At 41.7% G+C, this 22700-nt stretch overlaps 1 protein-coding gene across 1 annotated transcript in view; it reads left to right on the top strand.

Moving 5' to 3' along the window:
* The window catches only part of esama (endothelial cell adhesion molecule a), a 44918-nt gene extending 27627 nt beyond the window's left edge, over positions 1–17291 (top strand). The window contains exons 2-7 of the mRNA XM_036525683.1: positions 9992–10140; positions 11510–11711; positions 12555–12710; positions 14539–14661; positions 15297–15429; positions 15741–17291. Coding sequence (XP_036381576.1) covers positions 9992–10140; positions 11510–11711; positions 12555–12710; positions 14539–14661; positions 15297–15429; positions 15741–16176 — 1199 coding nt within the window. The 3' untranslated portion in view covers positions 16177–17291. The remainder of the gene's footprint in view (positions 1–9991; positions 10141–11509; positions 11712–12554; positions 12711–14538; positions 14662–15296; positions 15430–15740) is intronic.
* Positions 17292–22700: the final 5409 nt, after the last annotated feature.

Here is a 22700-nt window from a genome sequence, read left to right as displayed (position 1 = left end):
AATTTGTTGAATTGCATTTGTAAATAGGACATGTACGCTCTTCACTGTTCTCATGTGGAGAGAAATTGGAGCACTGCCAAAAATCATAGACAGCTATGAGAGACTTACACACTGGTTTTTATTTTTGGCTTTCCTTGGTCAGTACTTGGGAGACCTCTCTTCTAAACTGATGTAATCTTAGGGTCAGAGCCAAAAATGGCGACACTGAGCAAATTGGTATTTTTCCGTAAACACATCGGGACTATTATCCCAAGATTGTGTTGTCATAGACGGATGGGCTCTTAAATACGCTAACACAAATGATTTGACCTTTTGGTTCTGGAGAGCTCCATTAATAGCTTTGGGTTTCTTTGTTTCACTTTTGAAATGGCACTAAAATAACAATGGCCCCAACCATAAAGCTGTAGACAACCCTCCATGCTTCCTTGATCACTCTTCATCTCTGAAAAGGCCTCCAAAAATGGGAGCTATGCAGTGAGAAAAGAGGATTTTTTTTCCACACAGCTCTGGGATGCCTGAGTGGGAAAGTTCCCAGCTTGTGTGACACGACCCCGAGCCGGAGGAAGTGCACTCACGGTTCCGGGAGGAGCGTGTGAAAGATGCGCAGCGTCAGTGCCTTCCACGCCTCTCTCTTGGTGGCCTTGAGGACACAAAGGGCCCCTATTTGGTCACTGTGCTGCCACAGTCCCAGGCATCACAGGAGAAAGAACAGCATAATCAATGGGACATACAGCCAAATACCAATTATGTGCAATTTATGCATCGTGACTTCATAAAATATCGGAAGATTGTGTGCAGTTTCTGTTTCTTGTGGACAGAAACAGGAAAATGATTCCCTCTAATGGAGTGGTTGAACAGCTAGAAGAAAGAGGAGTGTGTTTAGTGGCTTCTTTTCATTCCTTGTGGGTGTGAACATGAGAGTAAACATTTCACGCCTTAGCTGTGGAGGTTTGTCCTAATGAGCACGATACACCAGCTTGCAGAATGTCCAAACAAATGCTATTAGAGACTTGAATGGCCTTGGTCAACTGCTCCTCATCTTTAAGGTAGCCATGCCCACACATTCCCTCTTCCACTCAAACTCTTTAGTGCTAACAAAGGAGACACCCAAAGTGGCATCATCACAACCAGTCAAGTACTGGCATATTTTCAAAGTATCAGATTTAATATGAGAATTTTTGAGAATGCAAAATTACATGCATTTTAACTGCAAAAAACCTAGAGGTTCATTTTAATAAGAAAAATCACTGCGTTTGAATGTTATTCCACAAACCTTTTTTGGTTTCCAGTTCTGGTTTCAGTCTCGTAAAACCCAAGGGAGCAGCATTTACAACCATTTTGCTTTAGCGCGAGTCAGTTAAACGCGGGGTTAACACAGAGAATTCTGTTTTAGAACCCTGGCAGTGTGCTTACACGGAGGCATCGCTAAACTGATGTGACAGGCTGTGAGAAACGCTGAGTCCTTCAAGGACGTGGTATAATCCATCCTGATGATGCGCTGCCCTGTGTTGCAGATTATAGTGTTTCTAATTTTGTTATAAGCAAAATCATTTAAAGTGTATTTTTAGCCCCTTTGTATCCACACTTTTTCGTATGGTGCATGAAAACACTTTCTTTCTCATGGCATGGGAGTTGGTCACTAGTCTGGAAATGATTTTATTTTTGTTTTCTCAGTCTGTGGGAAAGCAAGAAATCAAATGAAACACGGAGAGCAACCAACAATGTCCCATTTCCCAAAGTGTGCTTAGACTGCTACATGTGAGGCAGTCCCAATTAACATAGGTGCATTAGGCCTAAGTGCTTATTGCAGTTGCAGCTATGGGATGTGTTATCAGTCCCCGCGTCAAAACAAGACTAATGCCTACTTTTTCTTATCTTGGATATTGAATTTCCCCCCCTCCCTTCTTCAAGGAAACAGCCCAGATGCCTCAAATGTAAAACACTTCATTTGAATTCTGTGTTATCTTTGGTAGGATTTAATGGGAGATTTGTGCAGTCATTAGAATTCTGCACGTTGAAATTGAAAGCCTGAAGGTGAGTCAGAAAATAAAGCATTACTGAATAGAAGCCCTAGGGTTCTGCTTAGCTGTCAAAATCGCCCAACCCCTTGGATGTCCTGTCAGAGGGCAACAAAGGACCATTCAAGTTGGACAGGGACGATGGCCATCCAGATCTACCACTGAGGCTGAACACTCCCCAAAGACTGCCTCACTCACCTCTGGATGAGGTTAGCATCTAGTGGAAACACAGGAGTGCTGGAGAACAACTCTGCGTTCGCTTTAGCGTGGGACAGGCACTATTGTGAAGCATCTGCGCCCCTCCAGACAGCTTTCACAAAATGATCCAGACCACTACCCACTCCTGTCAGCTTTCACAAAATGATCCAGACCACTACCCACTCCTGTCAGCTTTCACAAAATGATCTAAACTACTGTCCACTCCAGTCAGCTTTACAATCTAAATGACTGTCCACTCCAGTAAACTTTCACAAGACTATTTAAACCACTGTTCACTTCACTGTGCCCTGAGGGAACCTGAAGGCATTGTTCTGGTGCTCGTGGCCAGCTCGGTAGTCTGTGATCCATGAGGAAATGGTGGCACTAATGAATATGTGTCAAAGCAGAATATTATCCCCCAAACAAGTAGAAGCGGCCTGATTTAAACAACAAAATTCAGTGTCGCACACAAGCACGTCGCAGGATTGTTATAATGTATATATATGGGTTAATCCTCAAGGATTCATCTTGTTAATCCAATCCGTAAGAATAAGTCGGTGCACCTTTGTAAGCCGTTGGGTCTGAGAGGATTCCATCACCTGTCACCTCTCAGTATTGTTCAGATTGATCTCCCAGCTGTCTGATCCCAGGGCCAGATCAAACGCAAGGCCTTTCACGCTCAGATTTGCAATGCCAAAGCGTATTTAAAATGAGCACCTTCTCTCATGGGCTGTCTGCCATGGCACTGACATGCTGGCATTGTCCAAAATAATAACTTGTCCTATCTGACCGCTGTGTGTGTGTGCGTGTGCGTGTGTGTGTGTGTGTGTGTGTGTGTGTGTGTGTGTGTGTGCGCGCGTACAGCGAAATGCTCTTGTGAAATGAACAACATAAAACCTGATGTCTTGTTGCACACCTCGACTGGACTTATTTTCATCAGCCCTCATGTCCTTCTTGGCCGATGCTTGCAGACTGGCCAGCAAGGTCAGAGACATCTGGAAATACACGCAGCTTTCCGGAGGAAGAGGTTACCCAGGATGCGCATTTGAAAGGCAGGTTTGCGCAGACGTGTGTGTCTCCGGCTGACTTCCTGCCCTCTCCTCTTGACCTCTGCTTCTGTGCAAAAGCTCTCACTAGTTTTGGAGTGTGGCCCAACCGTTATCAATGGGCCCAGGTTTTTCCTGTTCTGCTTTATCAGCACAAGGCAGCCCTGCTTGTTTAGTTGAAACATGAGGGCTCGTGTTGTTTTTAGGGCACTGTGGACGTCTTAGATCGGAAAAGAAAAAATTTTACATTCCAAAAGGGTACTTTGCCCGATGCATTATCTTCAACGCATTGCTCAGATCCTGCCCTAAGAGCTGTGGGAATTATTGCACAGATATTGGTACATTTATATTTGATATCCGATGCTGTGAGAAAAGACATTCCAGGTGATGTTTTGATAAACCAGGCATTTCGAAATCTGCCTTTTATGCCATGGACTTAGGTTAGTTTTTAGAACATGCAATAAAACTATTTCCCCCGGCTGAGTTGTTTTTAAATACTCGTTTGACTTTTCACCAAGAAATTAATTTCATTTCAAGCTCCAAGTTGATATACTTAAATGGAAATTGTAAAGTGCAATTACGATTTTCAAAGAAGAACCTTGAAACAGAACTTTTTAAAAACAATGTCTGTATGAAATTAGAACGAAAACCACAGGAAATAAGTTTTTCACTGCCACACTGTAACATTACTACTCTGCTGTCACTATTGTTTTCATACAGAAGCAGGATCTTTTCAGCAGCAGTCGTGTGAGACGCTCCGCAGTTTAAGCTCCATAAGCTTAAATGGGATTTCATTCCTTAAATGGTTATTATAACTTTAGCGTAATTCCACATTCTGCAAGACCCAGCTGAAATCCCGCATCAGATCATAGAGCCTCATCATTACAGCTCCAATTAACCTTCGCTCCCAAACTCTAAAGGCTGAGCTCTCCGAGGCTTTATCGCCCCCAGCATCACTGCGGCGGCCCGCTCCGCGCCGAAAAAATGAGACAGATCCTGGAGATGAAAAGGCTGTCCTCGCCCTGCAATTAAACTAATGATTTATAAATATCTCTCTCAAAGCCCAAGATGAAGCTGGGAAGGAGGGGTGGAAGGGGTTTTGACGCGATATGGCTGCCCTTTTTTTTTTCCCCTTTCCCGACGTCGCCTTTAATTGCACTCCAAGGTGGCAGCGCGGGAATAGGGCTGCGTCACTTATCTGGGATGAGCTGTCAGTTCTGACAAGGCCAGCGGCTTTGAGGCAGGGAGAACGACCCACGGATATCCAGTTATGCGTCCCAAAACGCCGCACCGGACATGCACCCCCGCCGCCGCCCTCCACCCTTTGCTGAGATGGGCATGTGCCGTGTCTGTCACCCCGGTCAGATAATTTGCTCTCTTTGTAGCATATCGAATCGTGCCCCCTCCAAATGGGCTCAGACCCCCAGGCAGTGATAAACGGCCCTCCATCAGCCCTGTTGATCAGCAACCCTCTGATCCCAGGATGTCCCTCCTAGCTTTCATTTCCATCAATGTCTTTCTCAGCAGGGACAGCATTGCGATGAGCCAGATCAGATGTCACATCTTTGAAATCGTGGGCTGATCTGTCACACAAGCATACCGGCACGCCTGGCTTCAAAGCGTGACTGCTTAAAATGGATACAAAAGGGGTCACGAAAGCAAACATACCAAGTGTTCAAAGGTCGTGAGCATGGGTTGACCACAGGGCTTTCACCCGAACGTTTACTTAGCTTCTAACTGTCAACAAAACCCAATTTGGAGGCCTTTTTGATACATCAGCGAGAGTCATCCTTCAAAAGGGCCGGGGTCAGTCTTAGTGTGGAGTTTTCTGAGGGGAGGCTCACGGACAGGAAGCCAAGGAACATAAACAGTGCAATCTGCAGGTTTCCTGTAATTAAGCTTACGTGAGCCTCTGCCACTTAGCACTGTCCCTTGAGAGAGGGAAGCTCCCCCTGGATCCTGCCCTCTGCTACCACACATCCTTCACGCTAACCAGCCCCGCACAGTCTCACACCTTACTGTTGCACCCCCACCAGACCCCCGCACACACCCAAGCCTCCTGTCCAAACAGCACACCAACCTGGTCACAGACAAGGTACATGTTTGAGAAATGTTCCAGAGAGAGGCTTTTTATTTTCGTAAGAAGGGTGTGCTCCATCTTTAAGTCTGACAATATTTTTCTGTTAATTCCAACTACATAGTATCCCATTGGTTACAACAAAAAGTACCGCAATGCTGAAGTATTAAGTACCTGAAACATATTATGTCCATTCATGTAATTCAGGTCAGCATGTCTGTTGAAATTGGTCTCCACCCTGACCACCACAGAGGGCAGGAACTATGATTTGAACTTTATCATTCTCATTACAATGCTATTGTAGGACTAAATTCCATAGCAATGGAGTGGGACGGACCTTAGTGGAACGGTGGGAAAGATGTTTTTTTTATATTGGGTAATGTTCCATCTTCTTGAGATTATTCATAATGCATTATTTAAGTCCAATCCATCTGCTGATGTAAATGGATTATTAATTCTGCTGGAGATCCAAAATGGGAGGGCCATATGTCCATATGTCGCAGGTGGTGGAGTGAATGCTACTGTGGGAAGGTAGTCGCCAGTATGCACCAGCCTGCTCCTCTTTTAAACCTGCAGGGCCCAGAAAGGTAGAGCTCTCCCTGGGTCATTATGAAAGAGATTACTTCAGTGTAAAAGGACATGGAGTCCACATTAATTATCAGGCTGCTGTATTACGCTAGACCTCAGTTGCTTTCTTCCCCAGCCCTGCTTCATCTATCTTTCCTTTCCTCCTCTCTTATCCTCTCCATCTTCCTTCCTGGGAGCTGTCTTTCCAATTTTGTTTATAGTGGAAAAAAATGCATAATTCGATAAGGAATGTCTTTTTGTCCCTATATCTGCCAAGATGTTTATCCAGCTGCGATGTCATATCATTATTTTTCAGTCATTATTTATGCACAGGGTTTTTGTCTGAATTTGTGTGTGCCGAGTCCTTGTTTGCGTGTGTGCATGCATGTGTGTGTTGGGTGGGGGGGTGGGGAGGGGTTCTGACCACACAAGCTGTGTGCTGGAATGTGAAGTGGTTGCCAGGGATTTCTCATTAAAGTATGCATTTAAACTCATTCAAAAAAACCCAAGAGGCATCGAAGGTTGGTCAGACGAGACAGAAGGCTTGAAACCGCTGAAAATAGCATCGGGGATTACGCCTATCCAATTTAACGGAGCCTCTCCCAAATGCTACTGCTAATAATATGGAGCCCACTGAGTCAGCCTACAGTCGCGCAACATCACCGACAGCCCCTGTGCCCTGTGCCTCCAGTCATCTCCTCAGCACCATGCACACATCTGCTGCGGTTCGCTCCTATGCTGAATACTTTTTGCTAGTTAGGCAACTGTTTAACAATGCTTATCAGTGGAAATTTGCAATGTGTAAGGCCTAAAGTACACAGTATCACGTCACACAAAAGGTACAGCGGAACATCGCATTCCAAAATGCTGTCAAGCATAAACGTGTTTTGCTAAAACAGAGCTGCGGTTTGTAGGTGTGCAGGTTCATGCGAAACGCTAAAGAACAATAAACGCCTGTCAAAGTTAATGAATATAAGTGAATAAAAGATAAATAAATGAATGAGTGCATTGTTTCATAAATGCGAAGGTATTTTAGGTGTGTCTTTTCAAGATTGGAATAGCTTGTCATCATAAACCAAGGGTACAACAGCAGTGCCCCAGGAGGGATTTAAACCAGCAACCTTTCATTTATTCATTTAAGTTTTGCTTGTTGGTACTATTATTATACATACTACTATAGTAATTGTAGTAGTATTATTATAGCAGTAGGAGGAGTATTATTGCTAGTATTACTGTTATCATTATTTTGTAATCTTATCGTATCATCTAGGACTTCAAAGAAACATGCAGGAATACAAATGATAAAAACATCAATATGGGTGAATACAGTAATAAGACTGATAGCAATATCTGATTGCTCTACACCCCTGACCGTGTCCAGCTGTCAGTGCGGGGAATGTTTGATCCGAGCTTCTATTTGGAGACCCGCTCCGATGGGAGATTGTGTGACGGGGAAAAGGCATTATCAGAACTAAGACCCTTGCGAGGAGAGGATATGTGAGGAGAAAGATGATTAGAAAGGCCAGAACGCTGTTCCGTTTAATAAGAGCAGACTGCTGTTGACACAGGTTCCCCATAGAGCATCACTCACCAGCTTATTGGTTATCCAGCCATCTGATAGCAGATCCCTGGATGAGGAAAGGATTTTCCAGGAGAGCCAAATGCTTACAGGCTAGCATCCAGCGCTGCAAGGAGTTCAGGAATGGTGTTAATCATTCAGCCAGCAATGGACATTCAGATGCTTTAGTGATGACAAGTCTGAGAGAGTGATTTATTTGGTTGGTTGGGGTTTCAAAAAGGCACACACATGCACACCTACGGTGACTGTTTTCCACACTACAAATCCCACAGTGCACCATCAGGCAAACACTGTCAGAGGACAGCTGTATCCTCCTGATGCTGTCTGAGTAACTCATAGGCATCTGCACAAGTCTCAGAGTGTGAATAATGGAGTGATGAAGGGATGCTGGCTGACCTATCCACCCCTGTCTCTGGTGAAATGAAACCAAACACACGGGCTCCCGGGCATTGTTGACACGACTGGTCATAAACCCAGGCTGTAGGGCTCAGCCTTTATTTGTAACAAGTGCCGTTGTGTATGAGCCACGCGGGAGTCCAATAACTGGACTGGTGGGCAGGATTGAGGTCAATTCCAAAATTCTGAACAACAGATGATCTTAGTGTCGACCCATGCCTGATTTAATTGCATACATTTGAGAGCGCCAATTCGGGTTTGTCACAGCAACTTCCATAACATTTTGCTGCCCCCACTTGGCAGCATAAGGTCACCACATCCATCCCCTGACCATATGTTTCTCATTTGCAAATCTCTGCTCAGCTGGAGCTGCCATGTAATGTTTGTTGATTATTCAATACAGATTATCACAAGTAAGCTGTTTTAAGACCACTTACCCATCCATTACCATTGCCCCCTGAGTTGTTTTGGTTTTAAATTAGAATTACTGGTTAAGCCAGCTCAAAAACACCGCATACTGATACAGTGCCTTCTACACATGCGCCTCGGTTTTAATGGTGTTTTAAAATACCTGTTGTTATGGCTGATGGCTGATTAAATATATAAGGCATGTTTATGTGCTTTGAGCTGACTCTTAGCCTCTTGCATTTTAATAGCTGAAAAATAAAATATACCGTATTGTGGATTGTGAATACTAGTAGTGGTCAGATCTTTTTTGCATTCAATCTTTAAAAGTTTGTTTGATATCTGGATAAGGCAGTTTTGGTAGGCCACTTGAAAAAAGGGCCATTAACAGTGTATCCAGTGTGTCTGCTGAGTGAGACATGTGACTGACCCAGCTCAACCCCCTCTGATCATGCACATTAGCTCAGGGGCACAGCACGCACCCCGCCCACTCGGGACCGTTGAGTTACAGCCCCTCCTCACCCAAACCGCCCATCTCCCAGAAGGAGGCTCCGCTGGCACAGATGGAGGCAGAGCGCAGCTCGGGATTAAGGAAGATTTCCCTCAATTTGATAAACAATCGAAATGACACAGTCCAAGAGATAAACCTGCACAAGGAACACGAGCTCGAAACAGAGCGCCTAGGTCGACTGCCCCACCACGCAGAAACCCGCTGACACACTGTGCCTGGCCTATTTTCATCTTCACGCTCCCCCCCCCCGGCCCGCTGATGAAAAACAGAATTAAGGATTTACACTAAAAAGATTATTGAGACAAGCGACGAGTATCCAGACACCAGAATGCGTTCTAGTTTTGTGTGGACAACAGCGTGATAATATACTGATGGAATTAGGGTCCAAGGTATTTATTACATTGGTTTACATGGGTTCACATTTTGACTACCAAGCCTCTGTTTTCCTCATGCTTCTCAATGAAATACTATTAAGCAAAGGATCCCAATAGGTTTGGAGGCAGTCATTACTCACTGTTTGTACACACTGTGCAGATATGTGATATTTTATAGGAATTGCATTATCTTAGGTGAGCTGTACCTTAATCAGAGGTTCCCTTGCATAAAGCACAATTAAACTCAGGAATGAGCCACATTTGATGTTTGTGTGTTTTTATCACTTTGAGATGGAGCCAAATGACATCACCCTCCAATCTGACAATCAAGAAATGTTAATATTTTGCATTATGAAATTGTCTTATCATCCTCAGGGAGCAGACACACATGATTGCTGTAACTGTATGAGAATAAAGGGTGTTAGCATTTGCATTTGCATTTGGATTACTCAGTCAAGCAAAAAGCAAAAAACACTTTCTATTTAACAAATTTCCTCATTGTATTGGAATAACATTGTCATCATGAATAAATAAATTGTTATAGAACTTGAATCTTTTTTTGCTCTGTACTCGTTCTAAAATGGTCCTTGATTTAATTTTAGAAATACAGCCCTCGGGTTGATCCAACAGGGTAATTGGGTAAATAATATTATTTTCTCGGGTGTTCCTGTTGAGATTTTGTTAGAGGAAGCATCTTCTATAATCTTATATACACTGTGACCGTGGTGGGGTAATGTGAGCCCTGGGGTTGTATTGACCATGGTGTAAATGAGAATGAAGGCACTGCGTGGCCCTCACTATGCGGTCTGTGCCTTTGCAGGTGTTGTGCTTGAGGTGCATATTCCACAGAAAAAGATAGAGGTCATCAATGGAAAAATGGTGGTCCTGCAGGCCTGGTACCCCAAAACCGATAACTTTCAGAAAAACACAGTCCTCTGGAACTTCATGAACAACAACGACACCAAGCTGGTGAGTGTCTGTTTTCTCCGCTAATGCATGTAGTTTCTCCTTCCATCCTACCTCCATATCAACAGTATTCTCAGCCTCTCAGAGAGTTCCTGTTTCCAGTGCTGTTTGCGCTCGTAACTGTGTGCTTGTGGACGGACGCTCTGCAGAAATAGGCAGAGACAGAAGCGTGAGATTTAAGATGCTGAATGCCAGGGGAAGCCAGCAGCTCTGTTTAATTACCTCAGGGGGGCGATGCGCTGCGCTGGAACAGTCTGTCTGACACAATCTACCTCTCCCCGCCTCGGCCCTAATCAGAACGACAAGGCCCAGCCTCGCAACCCAGCCCCCACCCGCACCCCCACTCATTATCAACTGTCCTGGAAAAAGCCAACAGATGTCTGCTGTCCACCATCATGTCACCAGGCCCCCTCCAGGGTTCCCAAAGTTAGGGACATAAAGCTGCAGATGCTGGGGGTGTTAGCCTGGATTAGCCTGACATGTGACATCCCTTCATACAGTTCACAAACTGATGCGTGTGAGCAATGGGTACTCCAGATGCACAATGTTTTGTGCATAAATCAGAGAAATAAGTACGTTAGCTTGAAATGGTTTCTGATCGTAAATAGTTTATGGTTTACAATTCATATTCATATGTTTTTTGAACCCAGTCTCCAGGCAAAAATTTAGTTTTAGTTATTAGTTATTTAGTTATGACATAGATGCCCGGGGCTCCAAAATTATCAAAGGCAATGACAAAGGGAACTTGGAGTAGATTTTCTTCTTATTTAATTGGTATTTAATTAATCCACACAATTGGCAGGAACATTACCATATCTGTATCTGTAAAAAATTAAGACCCCCTCTCAGATGTTAGAAGGCTCAGTCCTGGTCCTGTCACATTTTACCAGGCCAGATTGTTAAAATATTATATCTCTACCTACATTGTTGGTTGATTCTATGTAAGGGATAAGATAATCTTTATAGTTTCATTTGGTGTTGCTTGACAGCTTATCAGAAAAAAAAAAAATCTTCCAGGCTCTGCCATCTGTGCACGTCATTTTCTGGATTATCTGCATAAAGGCCTGTTGGCGTCACACGCTGAACCCGGAAGGCTTTCCTTTGGAACCAGTCAAAGATGAACCGTAAAGAAAAAAAACGGCTTTAAAGAATTTCATTTTCAAGCTTGATTTTGCCTAATGTCTTTTCATTAGGGCCGTTGTAGAAGTTTAGCCTGCATTTTCGTGCAGGAGTCGCGTGACCTCCGGTGTACCCAAACTCAGATGTGGAGATACAGAAATATACTGGCCAATGCTGTATTTGCACTCAGGCATTCTCCGCCCAGTTGTGATTGAGTAATATTTACTTTCATTGCGTTTGTGTTTCCGCACAGATCATTTCCAACTCGGCGGGTGAGCCCAGTTTCGGCAACCCAGAGTTCCACGGGCGCGTGGGGTTCCTTAACGCCATGCCCTCCAACAACCTGACCATCTTCGTTAACAACACACAGGAGTCTGACTCGGGGCGGTATGTCTGCATGGTCCTCATCCCAAAGGGAAGGGCCCTCACAGGGGAGATTACGCTTGATGTCAAAGGTAAGCCACCGAACAGGGAACAGGTACGTAGAACAGCCAAAATACTGCTATGAAAGCAGCTGTCAAACCATCTGGTCAAATGGACCATGAAAAAGGTACATAACTGTGTAATTAATAGAAAAGTTGCCCATTTATACTGTTTGGAAAATGTGATAAATACTTTGAGTGAACATGTAGTGAGATTTCCATTTTGGTTACTGGCTATGCTGTATTTTACAATTGTTTTTCTTTCATATCATTCTGTATTTCTTAGTTGAGTTAATTCAAACCAATATTTACAAACTAATACATACTCTAAAGTTGTTATTATTTATTTTCTCTCACTAACTACTTTAAAAAATAGGTTTTAGTAAATAGGCTTCGTTGTATTTTTCAGAGGTGTTTATCAGTAAGCCTTCAAAACAAAGTGTAACACATACAGTTGACTGAAGTTTAAAAAATGTTACAAATAAATGATCTACAGGGAAGGTCCTAGCTGAATGTATTTAACACATATCAATGTCCCCTGATGTTTTTAATGATTTTGCTTAATTATATCGTGATATGAGGTACCAATATTGAGATCTTCTATGAGGTGAGCTGCAGGACCACTGGTGTGATTCATTTGAGATTATTACTTGAAAAAATACCATAATATTTCAAACAAGATGCAACAGGAAGTAATTGTTTATAGATGAATACTGAAAAAAGTTCCCACATGTATATATGAATTAAATACTGTAACTTTTCTGCTTATATTAGATAGATAGATAGATAGATAGATAGATAGACATACAAGGGGAAGTCACTGATACATGCTGTAATACATGCCTATGCCTTTTCCCCTTCTCTGGCTCCCTGCAGTTCCCCCATCGATACCAGTGTGTAAAATGGAAGGGAAACCCGTGCTGAAAGGGAATGTGACTCTGACCTGCAAATCTAAAGCTGGAAAACCTGTCCCAATATACAAGTGGTCAAAGACCACCCCAGTGAACGAGGTCTTCTTCTCTCCTATGCTGAGTGAGTACCTGCTTATGTTACCATGTCATGTTACCAATACTTCTGTCGTAGGCAATGTGGGGTATTTGTGACGGGAAAAAATCAACAGTTCATGCTAAATTTGCATTCTGTTACCTGCATTGACTACCTGCTCACGATTACCTACAGTAGTAATGTGCAGTTAAAAAGCTGGAGCTTGACAATGGGGGGGCTGGGCAGACCAAGGGCAACAAGTTACAGTTATTTATGTATGCAAGAGTGCATCTTATGTCCGAGTTTCTCATAATAATAATACCCTAAACACACTCAGTGAACCTCAGTCACCACAGGTGCCCCCTCACAAAGGCACAGTCTTCTTGGCTCTCTGCTCTTCTTGGTATTGTGTTCAACTGCCACATGAGAGCTTGGGTAAAACCAAGGCTTTGACCTGCTTGTCAATCACATTTCACAAGGTTTGTATTACTGTACTTCTATTAACTAAAGCTTTTGTGATCTAAGATTTAATGGAACAAGGACAAGGAATTTTGAAACACAGTTGTCTGGACCTAATAAACACACTCCAAGAAAGACAGAGGTTTGACAGATGTAACTTGTTTCAAATCCTCTTCATTTTCAGATAATCAGCATTGGTAAAAAATTTGTAGTAGCAGTAATAGTATCAGTATTAATAGTAGTAGTATTTTTCTTTTTACTATAATTACTGTTGTTATTGGTAGAATTGTTAGTAGATGCTCTTATCAAGGGTGTGCCCTTTTTTTACATGTAATTAATTTATAAAGCTGACTACTTACCGCAGTGACTGAGTTTAAGAACCTTATATGACCCATAAATGGCTTACTCAGGGACTGAACCCTCAGCCCTTTGGTTACAATATCAGATCGATAATAAATTCTGTCCATTTCAAAGGCCTTGCTCAGAGGCTAAACAAGGCACAGCAGCACCATATTACAAAAGGCTTTAGAGTGCTTTGAGTGGCAACACAGCTCAGCCTGTTCGGCCAGACCAACACAAAACCTCTTCTGCAGCCTGAGTTACACCTGTTCCTCTGCCTCTCTACATCCTCGCCTGAACCCACAATCTACTGTCACGCAATGGCACAAACTCAGTTTTGAGTTCAAAGTAGAGCAGGGGAGAGTGTTATATCAAAGTTTGTCCAACAGGAAGTGCTGCCAACTGTCTGATCACAGGAAAATGGAATTACAGACCATGTTTTGTTTTTTTATCATTTTTTTCCTTCTCTGTTTGTCTATCAGACAGCATCTTCTTCAGAGTGACCTGAATATCTTTCATTCTACGTATATTCTTTGTTTATATAGATGGCTATTTACCGAAATAATCAAGGTTAAATACTGCATTCGCTGGTACAACAGGTCCCCTGGTTCTACCTGGAGTTCAATCTTTCTGGTGACAAGCCCAGTTCCAAATCCAATGACCTACAAACTCTGCCCTGGTGCTGCTAATGAGCCAGCTGTTTAGCACAGCTGAGCTGTCTCACAGTGCCTTTCTACTCTTAATAAACAAATACCAAATCACTTTATATTGTGCAGCTCATAATACCCATAACGTGCGTGAATCTTTCAAATGGTCTGGATCCAGGTCATCTCAAATGAGAGTGGGTGTTAATGACCGAGAGTGTGTTACTTGTTTCATTTCATAAACCTGTTTATAAACATGCAAATTGGTCTGTGCAACGTTGATGATGACTATTTAAAAATGACAAGCAGAATCAGCTCAGGTACTGATGACTGCCCACCAAACTGGTCATAGCCAGAGCTCACTGTGCATAATTTACGCAGTGCGTAACATGGCAGCGTGCATGGGGTGCGTCTGACCGCGTGTGTCCTTTCAGATGAGAAGCTGGGCACTCTCAAGTTGAATAACATCACCAAGAACATGACAGGGAAGTATGTGTGCAAGGCCAGCAATACGGCGGGTTCTGAGAGCTGCTATATTAACCTGGAGATCACCATCCGTATGTACACCGCTCTTTCCGTGTCACTCTATTATGTTGCACCTTAATGTATGTATGTTTACTTCTACTGTCATGTCTTTACCTGACTCTCAGTGTATCACGCATTTAACTCTACATCATAACTCTTTATCATATATTCATTTAACTCTCTGCGTCAGTGACATAGGTTTTCTTTGCCTTACATACAGACTTTACTTAATAAACCCCTTTTACTTTGTATAGCATTATCGCATTAAATTCAATATATCACGTAAGGCACCCACTGTCTACCACATAACTCCAAATCGTATACATTTATCACATATACCATCATCTTTTATTCATGTAGATACACATATTACAGGCTGCACCTCTCAGTCCGTAAGATATACAGTTTTCCACATCAACATAACATATGATCCTATATCTTTTACTCCCTGTGTCATATACACATCTATGTCCCTTTATGAGATGCATATTTCTCTCTCTCCAACATATACCCATTTTACTGTTGATCCCTCTGTATCACACACGTGCAGGGTCCCGAGGGCTTTTAGTGAGGCCCGCTCTGTGAAGTGCACGGGTCGAGATGTGCCTGGGTGGGTGTGTGCATTGAGGTGGAGCGCTGACTGAGAGTGTTTCCTGTCTTCGAGCAGCAGCCACCAATGTGGGGGTGATCGCTGGAGCCACGGTAGGCTCGGTGGTGGGGCTCGTGGCCATCGTCATGTTCCTGATCCTCATCCTCAGGAGGAAGAGTGACACCGAGGACGACATGGCCAACGACATCAAGTGAGATTGTGTTGCAGGCTTGCATGATATATACACACACACATAAATATATATATATATATATACATAAATATATACATATATATATATATATATATATATATATATATATATATATATATATATATATATATATATATATATATGTGTGTGTGTTTGTGTGTCAGATGTTTAATGTGACTGCGTATTTGTGTGTGTTCATGTATAGGTTAATGTATAGGTGTGTGTCTGTGTGTCTGTGTGTGTGTGTGTGCACGTGTCTGTGTGTGTCTGTGTGTGATACTGAATATTGCTCTGCCCATCTTTTCCAGGGAGGACGCTCAGGCTCCGAAGCGTGTCTCATGGGCCAAGAGTGGGACCGGTTCTGACATCATTTCCAAAAATGGCACCCTGTCCTCCATCACCACCAGCCCCCACCCACGGGACCACCACTACACCCACCACCCTGCCTCCGACACCGCCTCCATCATCACTGCCACAGGGAGCACCATGGGCTACAGGCCCCGCCCCAGAGAGTCCACCCCCCCGCAAGGCCTTCCCGGATACCAGACCAACACAACCCTACACCGCGGCCCCCCTGGTCCCCCCAGCACCAACGGCAGCACCCTACACAGACCTGACAGTGCACAGCCCCAGGCCCCACGTCCACCCCCCTTGCCCACCAACATGACCTCCTCCAACATCTCTCGCATGGGCGGGGTGCCCATCATGGTGCCTGCTCAAAACCAGGCTGGCTCTCTGGTGTAGTGCTAACAGCGCCAAAGGGTTTGGACACACCTGCGGACGTCCTCTGTAAACTATTGTACAGCTCCAGATAAAGAGTGATTCTCAGAACAAAGGAGAGAACACCGCTGAGACTGAATCTGATCAGCACTGAGGAAAATCTGGTTTCAATTTTGGAAGTAGCAATTAGTTAGCCCAGAAGATGTAATGCTGAGAACTACAGGTGTGTCACAAGATGTAATTTACTTCATCCATGTGTTCCCCTGAATTTTTTTTCTATTACACACATACACACACACACACACACACACACACACACACACACACAAGAAGAAAATTTGGTTTTAATTTTGGAAATAGCAATTAAGCGATAATATTGATAAGTACAGGTGTCTCACAAGATGTAATTTCCTTCATCTAAGTGTACCCTGATTTCTTTTTTGCTGTTTTTTTTTATATTCAGGATGTATTCAAAATGTACAGGTGTCAGTTTAATACTGCATACTGCTGGTTTTTTTTTTTTTTTCAAAATGCATTATCTGTGTGTTTTTTACAAGCTGATTTTTTAATGGCTGGCGTTACACCTTTCCCTTTTTTGCTGTTTCCAGCACATAGAAGGCATAGAATTAATCTTCCAAGCAAAAGATTATTTAACCAAGCTCAGTTAAACTGACTATTTTCGTTTGTTTTTTTATTGGTTGTGTCATTTCATGTTGAATTTGTCTAAAGTGAATCAAGAAGAGATTCTGAAAAAAGTGTCAATTGAGAATTGTTGCCTGTGTCAACACTGGAGATTGTGCCATGCAGAATAGCTCTCACCTGTTTGAAGAAAGGGCTGATTCACAGGTTAGAATGATTTATACAACAGCTGGTTAAGAGACATCACTAAAATCTGAAACAGCTGTATCGAAACTCATCTTTCTCTGTGTCCTTGAAACTTTTAAGTAGAATACAATTGCCTCTTAAGAGTGAAAGAGTATTAAGATCAGATTACACACAGTTCATGCTGTATATAGATTCATATGCTTCACTTAGACCCAGAAGGGTTCAATTGCTGGACAGGATGTTTTTTAGGTTAGAATATAAACATCAACCAAATACCATTTGTTTGCCTTTATGTACATTGGCCAAATTTTCAGACTGTGTTAAATATTTCTTTTTTTTACCGTTTTTTAAAATTTTGTTCAACATAGTGACTTTTAAATTGTAACTTTTCATTCATTAATTGCCAATATTTAAGCGATAGTATTGTATGGCCTTTGTATCAGTTGGTTTCTATTCATTAGGGAGCACACTTGATAACTAATTTTGAAGTTGTAAATATGATCTCTATGATTTGTTTCAAAGTGAATGAGAATCTGTTCATCCCATTTAAGAGAGACAGCAAACTTTGCCAGCTCGTGGACTGAAACTTTTTTAGGAAAATATGGGATACAAAACCAAAGATTGATCCTTGCCATTGTCAGCTGTTAGCTGGCACCATGTTAAAATGTTGACTCACCCAACTATTACAAGTGACTGATGTTGATAGCATTTGATTTACTTGTTACAGGAACATTGATTCTATTGTCAATACCAACCACTGCTGGTCCTACTATACATTAAGTACCCATAATAACTGACATGTAACATGGTTCTTGTTACACATTTGTACGTATACAAACAGCCGGCTGGAAGGTACACATTTAAACCACAGTGGTATGTAACCATGTGCTCTCAGTTAAACTACAACCCCACGACTTTGTGATTACAAGGTATTAGGTGCACTTAATGTGAAGTGGGACCCTGCTTGTTACACTGGATTTTAGGATATCCTCATGGCAGATGAGTCTGATTTTATTTAATTCAGGCCTTATATTTATTGCTTTACAAATATGATAGATATACTATACACTAGACGAAAACTAGAGGACCTCATTTTGATTTGTATTTTATAAATCAATCCCAACAGTGCTGCATTTGGCTCAGCTACTTTCATTAAGTGCAGTGACGTTGGCACATAAATGTGATTCGAGAAAGAATGGGTCTTGTATCGTTCACAATATTTCATTTGACATATAAATGTTGATATTGATCTGGATCAGTAATACCTAATAAATTCTTACAAAGTTTTTTTTTTTAACGTTTTAACATTTAGTAGGTGAATCTGGCACATTCTCATACAATATATTATACATCACCCTGTCCCCCTGACATCCTCAGAGACAGTGAACAGTGATAATCACAATGTAGTTTTGAGTAGAAACATGTTAATGTCATATGGCAGTCTAATTTACTATTTAATTTATCGAATTTATGTCTAATAACAAGACATAAATAGACCCATTTATGCAAATTGGCTTTTTAAATTGTTTAGTAATTGTATTGCTTCCTGTTGAGGAGTATATGAGCACAAAGGAAAGTTCAAGGCTGCTGAAAAAAAGAAAAACACACTGTTCTGTTTATTCTGTATACATGGGATGAATGTTGCATAAATAATTCATATGACATTATCATAAAACATTAGCGCACTTGACGTATTTATCTACATTTCCGTATTCATTTTGCAATCATTTTGAAAATTTACTAAGAACTTTGTCTATATATCCCTAGATATTATGTGAACAATTGATAAATATGTATAAAATTATTGCGGCAGACATGTTCATGTGTGGTGATTATAAGATCTTTTATGTATATGGTATTGAAAAGCTTCAGTTATACCTTGTAACAATATTTTAATAAAAAAGACATTGAAAATGGCTGTGTATGGCACAACTTCTGGATAACCTAACCTATCGGGTAATTACAAGCAAATAATTCCACCAGATGGCAGCACAGCACACTGACACTTGGAAGTGGTATCATAAAGGTTATCCCTCACACGTGAAGTGTATCATTTTTACAAATCAGCCTATCCCTGTTGCTTTATCTGTGTTTTTCCTCATTTACAGCCATTGCTTTATGTGCTGTACATATACAATTACACCCTTGCTCCTATAGGTACCAGTGTATTTATAAAATCGTGCATAGGAATACTGAAGGAGAGGAAAACGTGCCAACAACAGTTAAGTTTCGAAAGGATATTTTTTAAATTCTTATTTTCATTCTCACAAAGACTTGACTCATCTCAGCTATTGACTGGGGCTGTGGTGTAATTCTGTCCAATAATGTGTATTTGTCACAGCTTTTTTTTTTTTTAATTGTGTCATTTTATGCTTATTTGTTGATGTGTAAAGCTTGCCAAAACATTTCAGCTACTAAGCTGCTGTAATGACACTACAAAGAATATTGCAGTGTGGATTGCATAGACATTTATTGTATTGATGTAGTGACAATGAGTTTGTGTCTGTGCTGAAATTTTGTGTTTGAAAGTGTTTTTCTGCCATCAGATGGACGTGTCTGGTATTGCATGACAATTCAAGCAATTCATGCAGACGCACTTCAAAAGGCTTGTCCCACACTGGAACCAACACTCAAAATGAGCCCTGCAGTCCAGGTTCAACTTTTGAAGCTAAAACTTGCTTTAATTTGTTGTGTTTGAAATAGATATTGGATCAATTTTTCTTTGCTCGTCTCGTGAAGACGCGCCAACCAACCAGGGAATGGACGAGAGGAGTCTGCAGTAATTTATTGTCCCTCCACAACAGTCAAACTCCATCTTCAAAAATGTGATTTGGCAATGTGGTTTTCAGCTATATGAGCTGGTGTGAGCTGATAACCTACCCACAAAGCAACCCTTGTGTCTTGCATTAACCAATGACTGAGGTTTAATGTGCAGGATTGGCTCCTTTCTAATTCCACCACTAAGCGCTTCTGAGGCAAAAAGTACTTGGCTGTTCATTCATATATGGATATTCATGTGATAGTGTGGCAGAGAGGACTAGAAGACCTACGACAGGCACCGGTGACAGACTAGATTTCCTAAATTTAATTTTCCTAGCTGACTGGGAATCAGTTATCCTTCCTATGCCATGTTGATATCTGACAATAGCCAAAGAGGGAAAACTCCTTACTAACACAAATGTTAAATGGTTAGCATGTTAGCATGGTCAGTCAAGGAGGTTTAAAGATATATAAACTTATGCTTACGTTAATAAACAAAGACAACAAGACACTGCGGGAGCACATTCGATTCAGTCTCTAATAGGAATATATCCTGAAATATATATGAGTAATTACAGTTTCAATATTACTAGCGCTGATAATACAGCAACAACATGTACTGTTAATAAAAACAATATTTTGGCTGTAAAAGACATAGGCCTGTGGTAACCATGGTAGACTTCCCTTATTTGTCAAGCGATTCATTGAGTGTATACCACAGTGGCAAGAATTACCAGTAGAGGCATTAAAGGGTAGTCCCAGACAACTAAATGTCTGTTCCGGCTTGTTCAGATCCAGAGCCGGCCCGCGGAATAGGCGGTATAGGCGAATGCTATGGGTGTCGTCCATACATAGGGGCCCCCCAAATGAGGGAAGAAAAAAAGTTTTTTTTTTTGTTTGTTTGTTTGGTTTTTTTTTACTAATAGTATTTTAACAGTATTATTTCGAAATATTACCAAAAAGCCCATAACAACATAACTACATAACGTATTTTCTGGGTTGCCCGCCGCATCACCCGCATGTTAAGTTGCACGCGAGAGGTATAAATTCAGGCCAGCACATGGTATTGTTTACAGACACAGCGCTGACAGACTTGTAGTTGGAGCGGAATAAGCAAAATAAGCGAAATGAGTGACATCGAAGAAAAAGCAGTGCCCAGGACCAGCTCGAAGGACGAAGACATCGTCGACAAGAAAGGTCGCCCAACTTCGGTAGCTTGGAGATATTTTGGCTATTTACAATCCGACAAAAAACAGAGCAGCGTGCACTGCAAACTGTGCCGAAGACACGTGCCATCAAAGACAGGCAACACCACAAACCTGTTTCATCATTTGAAACAACATTACCCGTTAGAACACGCAGAAAGTAGGAAATTACAGTCCCCAACCGAGTGTTGTTAGTGGACTCTCGATAAGCACCAGGCCAGTACCCAGTGCGACTACCCAGCAGCAAACGATCGTATGAGCATTTTCCAGCACCGTTTTATGACAAAAAAAAACGAAAAGACACAAATACATCACAAATGCAATCATTGCATAATTAATGCATTATATTGCACTGCAAAGGAAATGCTTCCCATTAGCACTGTCGAAAATGAGGGATTCAAGAAGCTTATCAGCTGTCACAGGGCAGCTTTATAACCTGAGACTGTAGACAGACTTGTCTTTCTTGCCCGTAACTTGTAGGGTAATGGCTTTGCTTGTTTAAAACTTGTACAGAAGATACTGACCACCGTTGAGATTTTTCTTTTGTCCATTTATTTTGTTTACATTGTCAGCTAAAACACTTACAAAATGTTTCAACTTGTCTGTACAAAGGGTTTGGCATGCTGATCAAAATTAATATTTCTGTCTATTTATTGTTTTCTTTATTGACATTGTCCTTTAAAACACTTTTAAACTTTGCAGTCTGAGCCATCTTACATGTGTGCTGCAGCACTTAATTTTTCTATTAAGATATTTATTTTGTTGAGGAAGAAGGACTGAAAAAGGATTTTACTTAATTTTACTCTTGCATATTTTGATGCTGAAAAAAGATTTTATCATTATAATTGTTTTGAATGTTCTACCTCAGATTTGTGAAATGTTCCACTGTTTGGCAGATGTTTGTCATGTTCTGACCGTAAAGAATGGTTTAAAACCACAACCGCAACCGTGGTGGTGGAATTGGCTGTGATGCAAGGGGCACCAGCTAAAATCTTGCCTAGGGCACCAAAGGGCCGGCTCTGTTCAGATCCCTCTGATCAACTTAGTTTCAGCATATGAACTTAAGCTGTGCATTTATCATAATGATAATCAAATTAATGTGACTAATTAGTCATTGTCGAATGTCACTGAAACTCTGAAGTCTGCAGAATGTTGTATCATTATATTCCTTCAATGGTGACACAGGTTTTCAGATGATTAAACCTGCTGCACCTGAAGAGTGGGCTTTGAGAATACTCTCAAACATTAAATTATGAGACCTCAGCAGGATAGCATGTGCTCCCAAATGAGTGAAATGCATTGACCTGATTTTTCTCACGCCATTTCCTGTCAGGAAGGGGTGAAGCTGTCCATAAAAACAAACGGGCACTTTCAGAGGTATAGGAAGTAGTAGTATTGTTAAATGACTTACAATGGTAATACATTGTTCCTGCGGGAGCAACTGTTTATACTATAGTACTGCTTCTTGTTCCTGCTGGAGCAATTAACTCAGTCAGTCACTACTGTTCATACTACTGCTTCTTGTCATTGCAGGAGTAGCTGACTCAGTTGCTACAGTTTTTTTTTTTTTGACTGCTTCTTGCAGACTCAGCCTCTGGACACTAAGAAACACACCCCATATACAGGTACACGTTAAATGGATAGCTGTGTATGTGTAAAAATGCTCTCTCGATGAATAAACACCCCATTCTCCAGCCAAAATGGCTACATAAATGTCACGCACGAGCAGTTGCGTTTTACGAGCAGTGCTTGGATTTA

This window comes from Megalops cyprinoides, chromosome 3 (genome assembly GCF_013368585.1).
Source record: "Megalops cyprinoides isolate fMegCyp1 chromosome 3, fMegCyp1.pri, whole genome shotgun sequence".
NCBI lineage: Eukaryota > Metazoa > Chordata > Actinopteri > Elopiformes > Megalopidae > Megalops > Megalops cyprinoides.
Note: the sequence above shows the minus strand (reverse complement) of the source record. Positions and strands in the feature narration are given on the sequence as shown.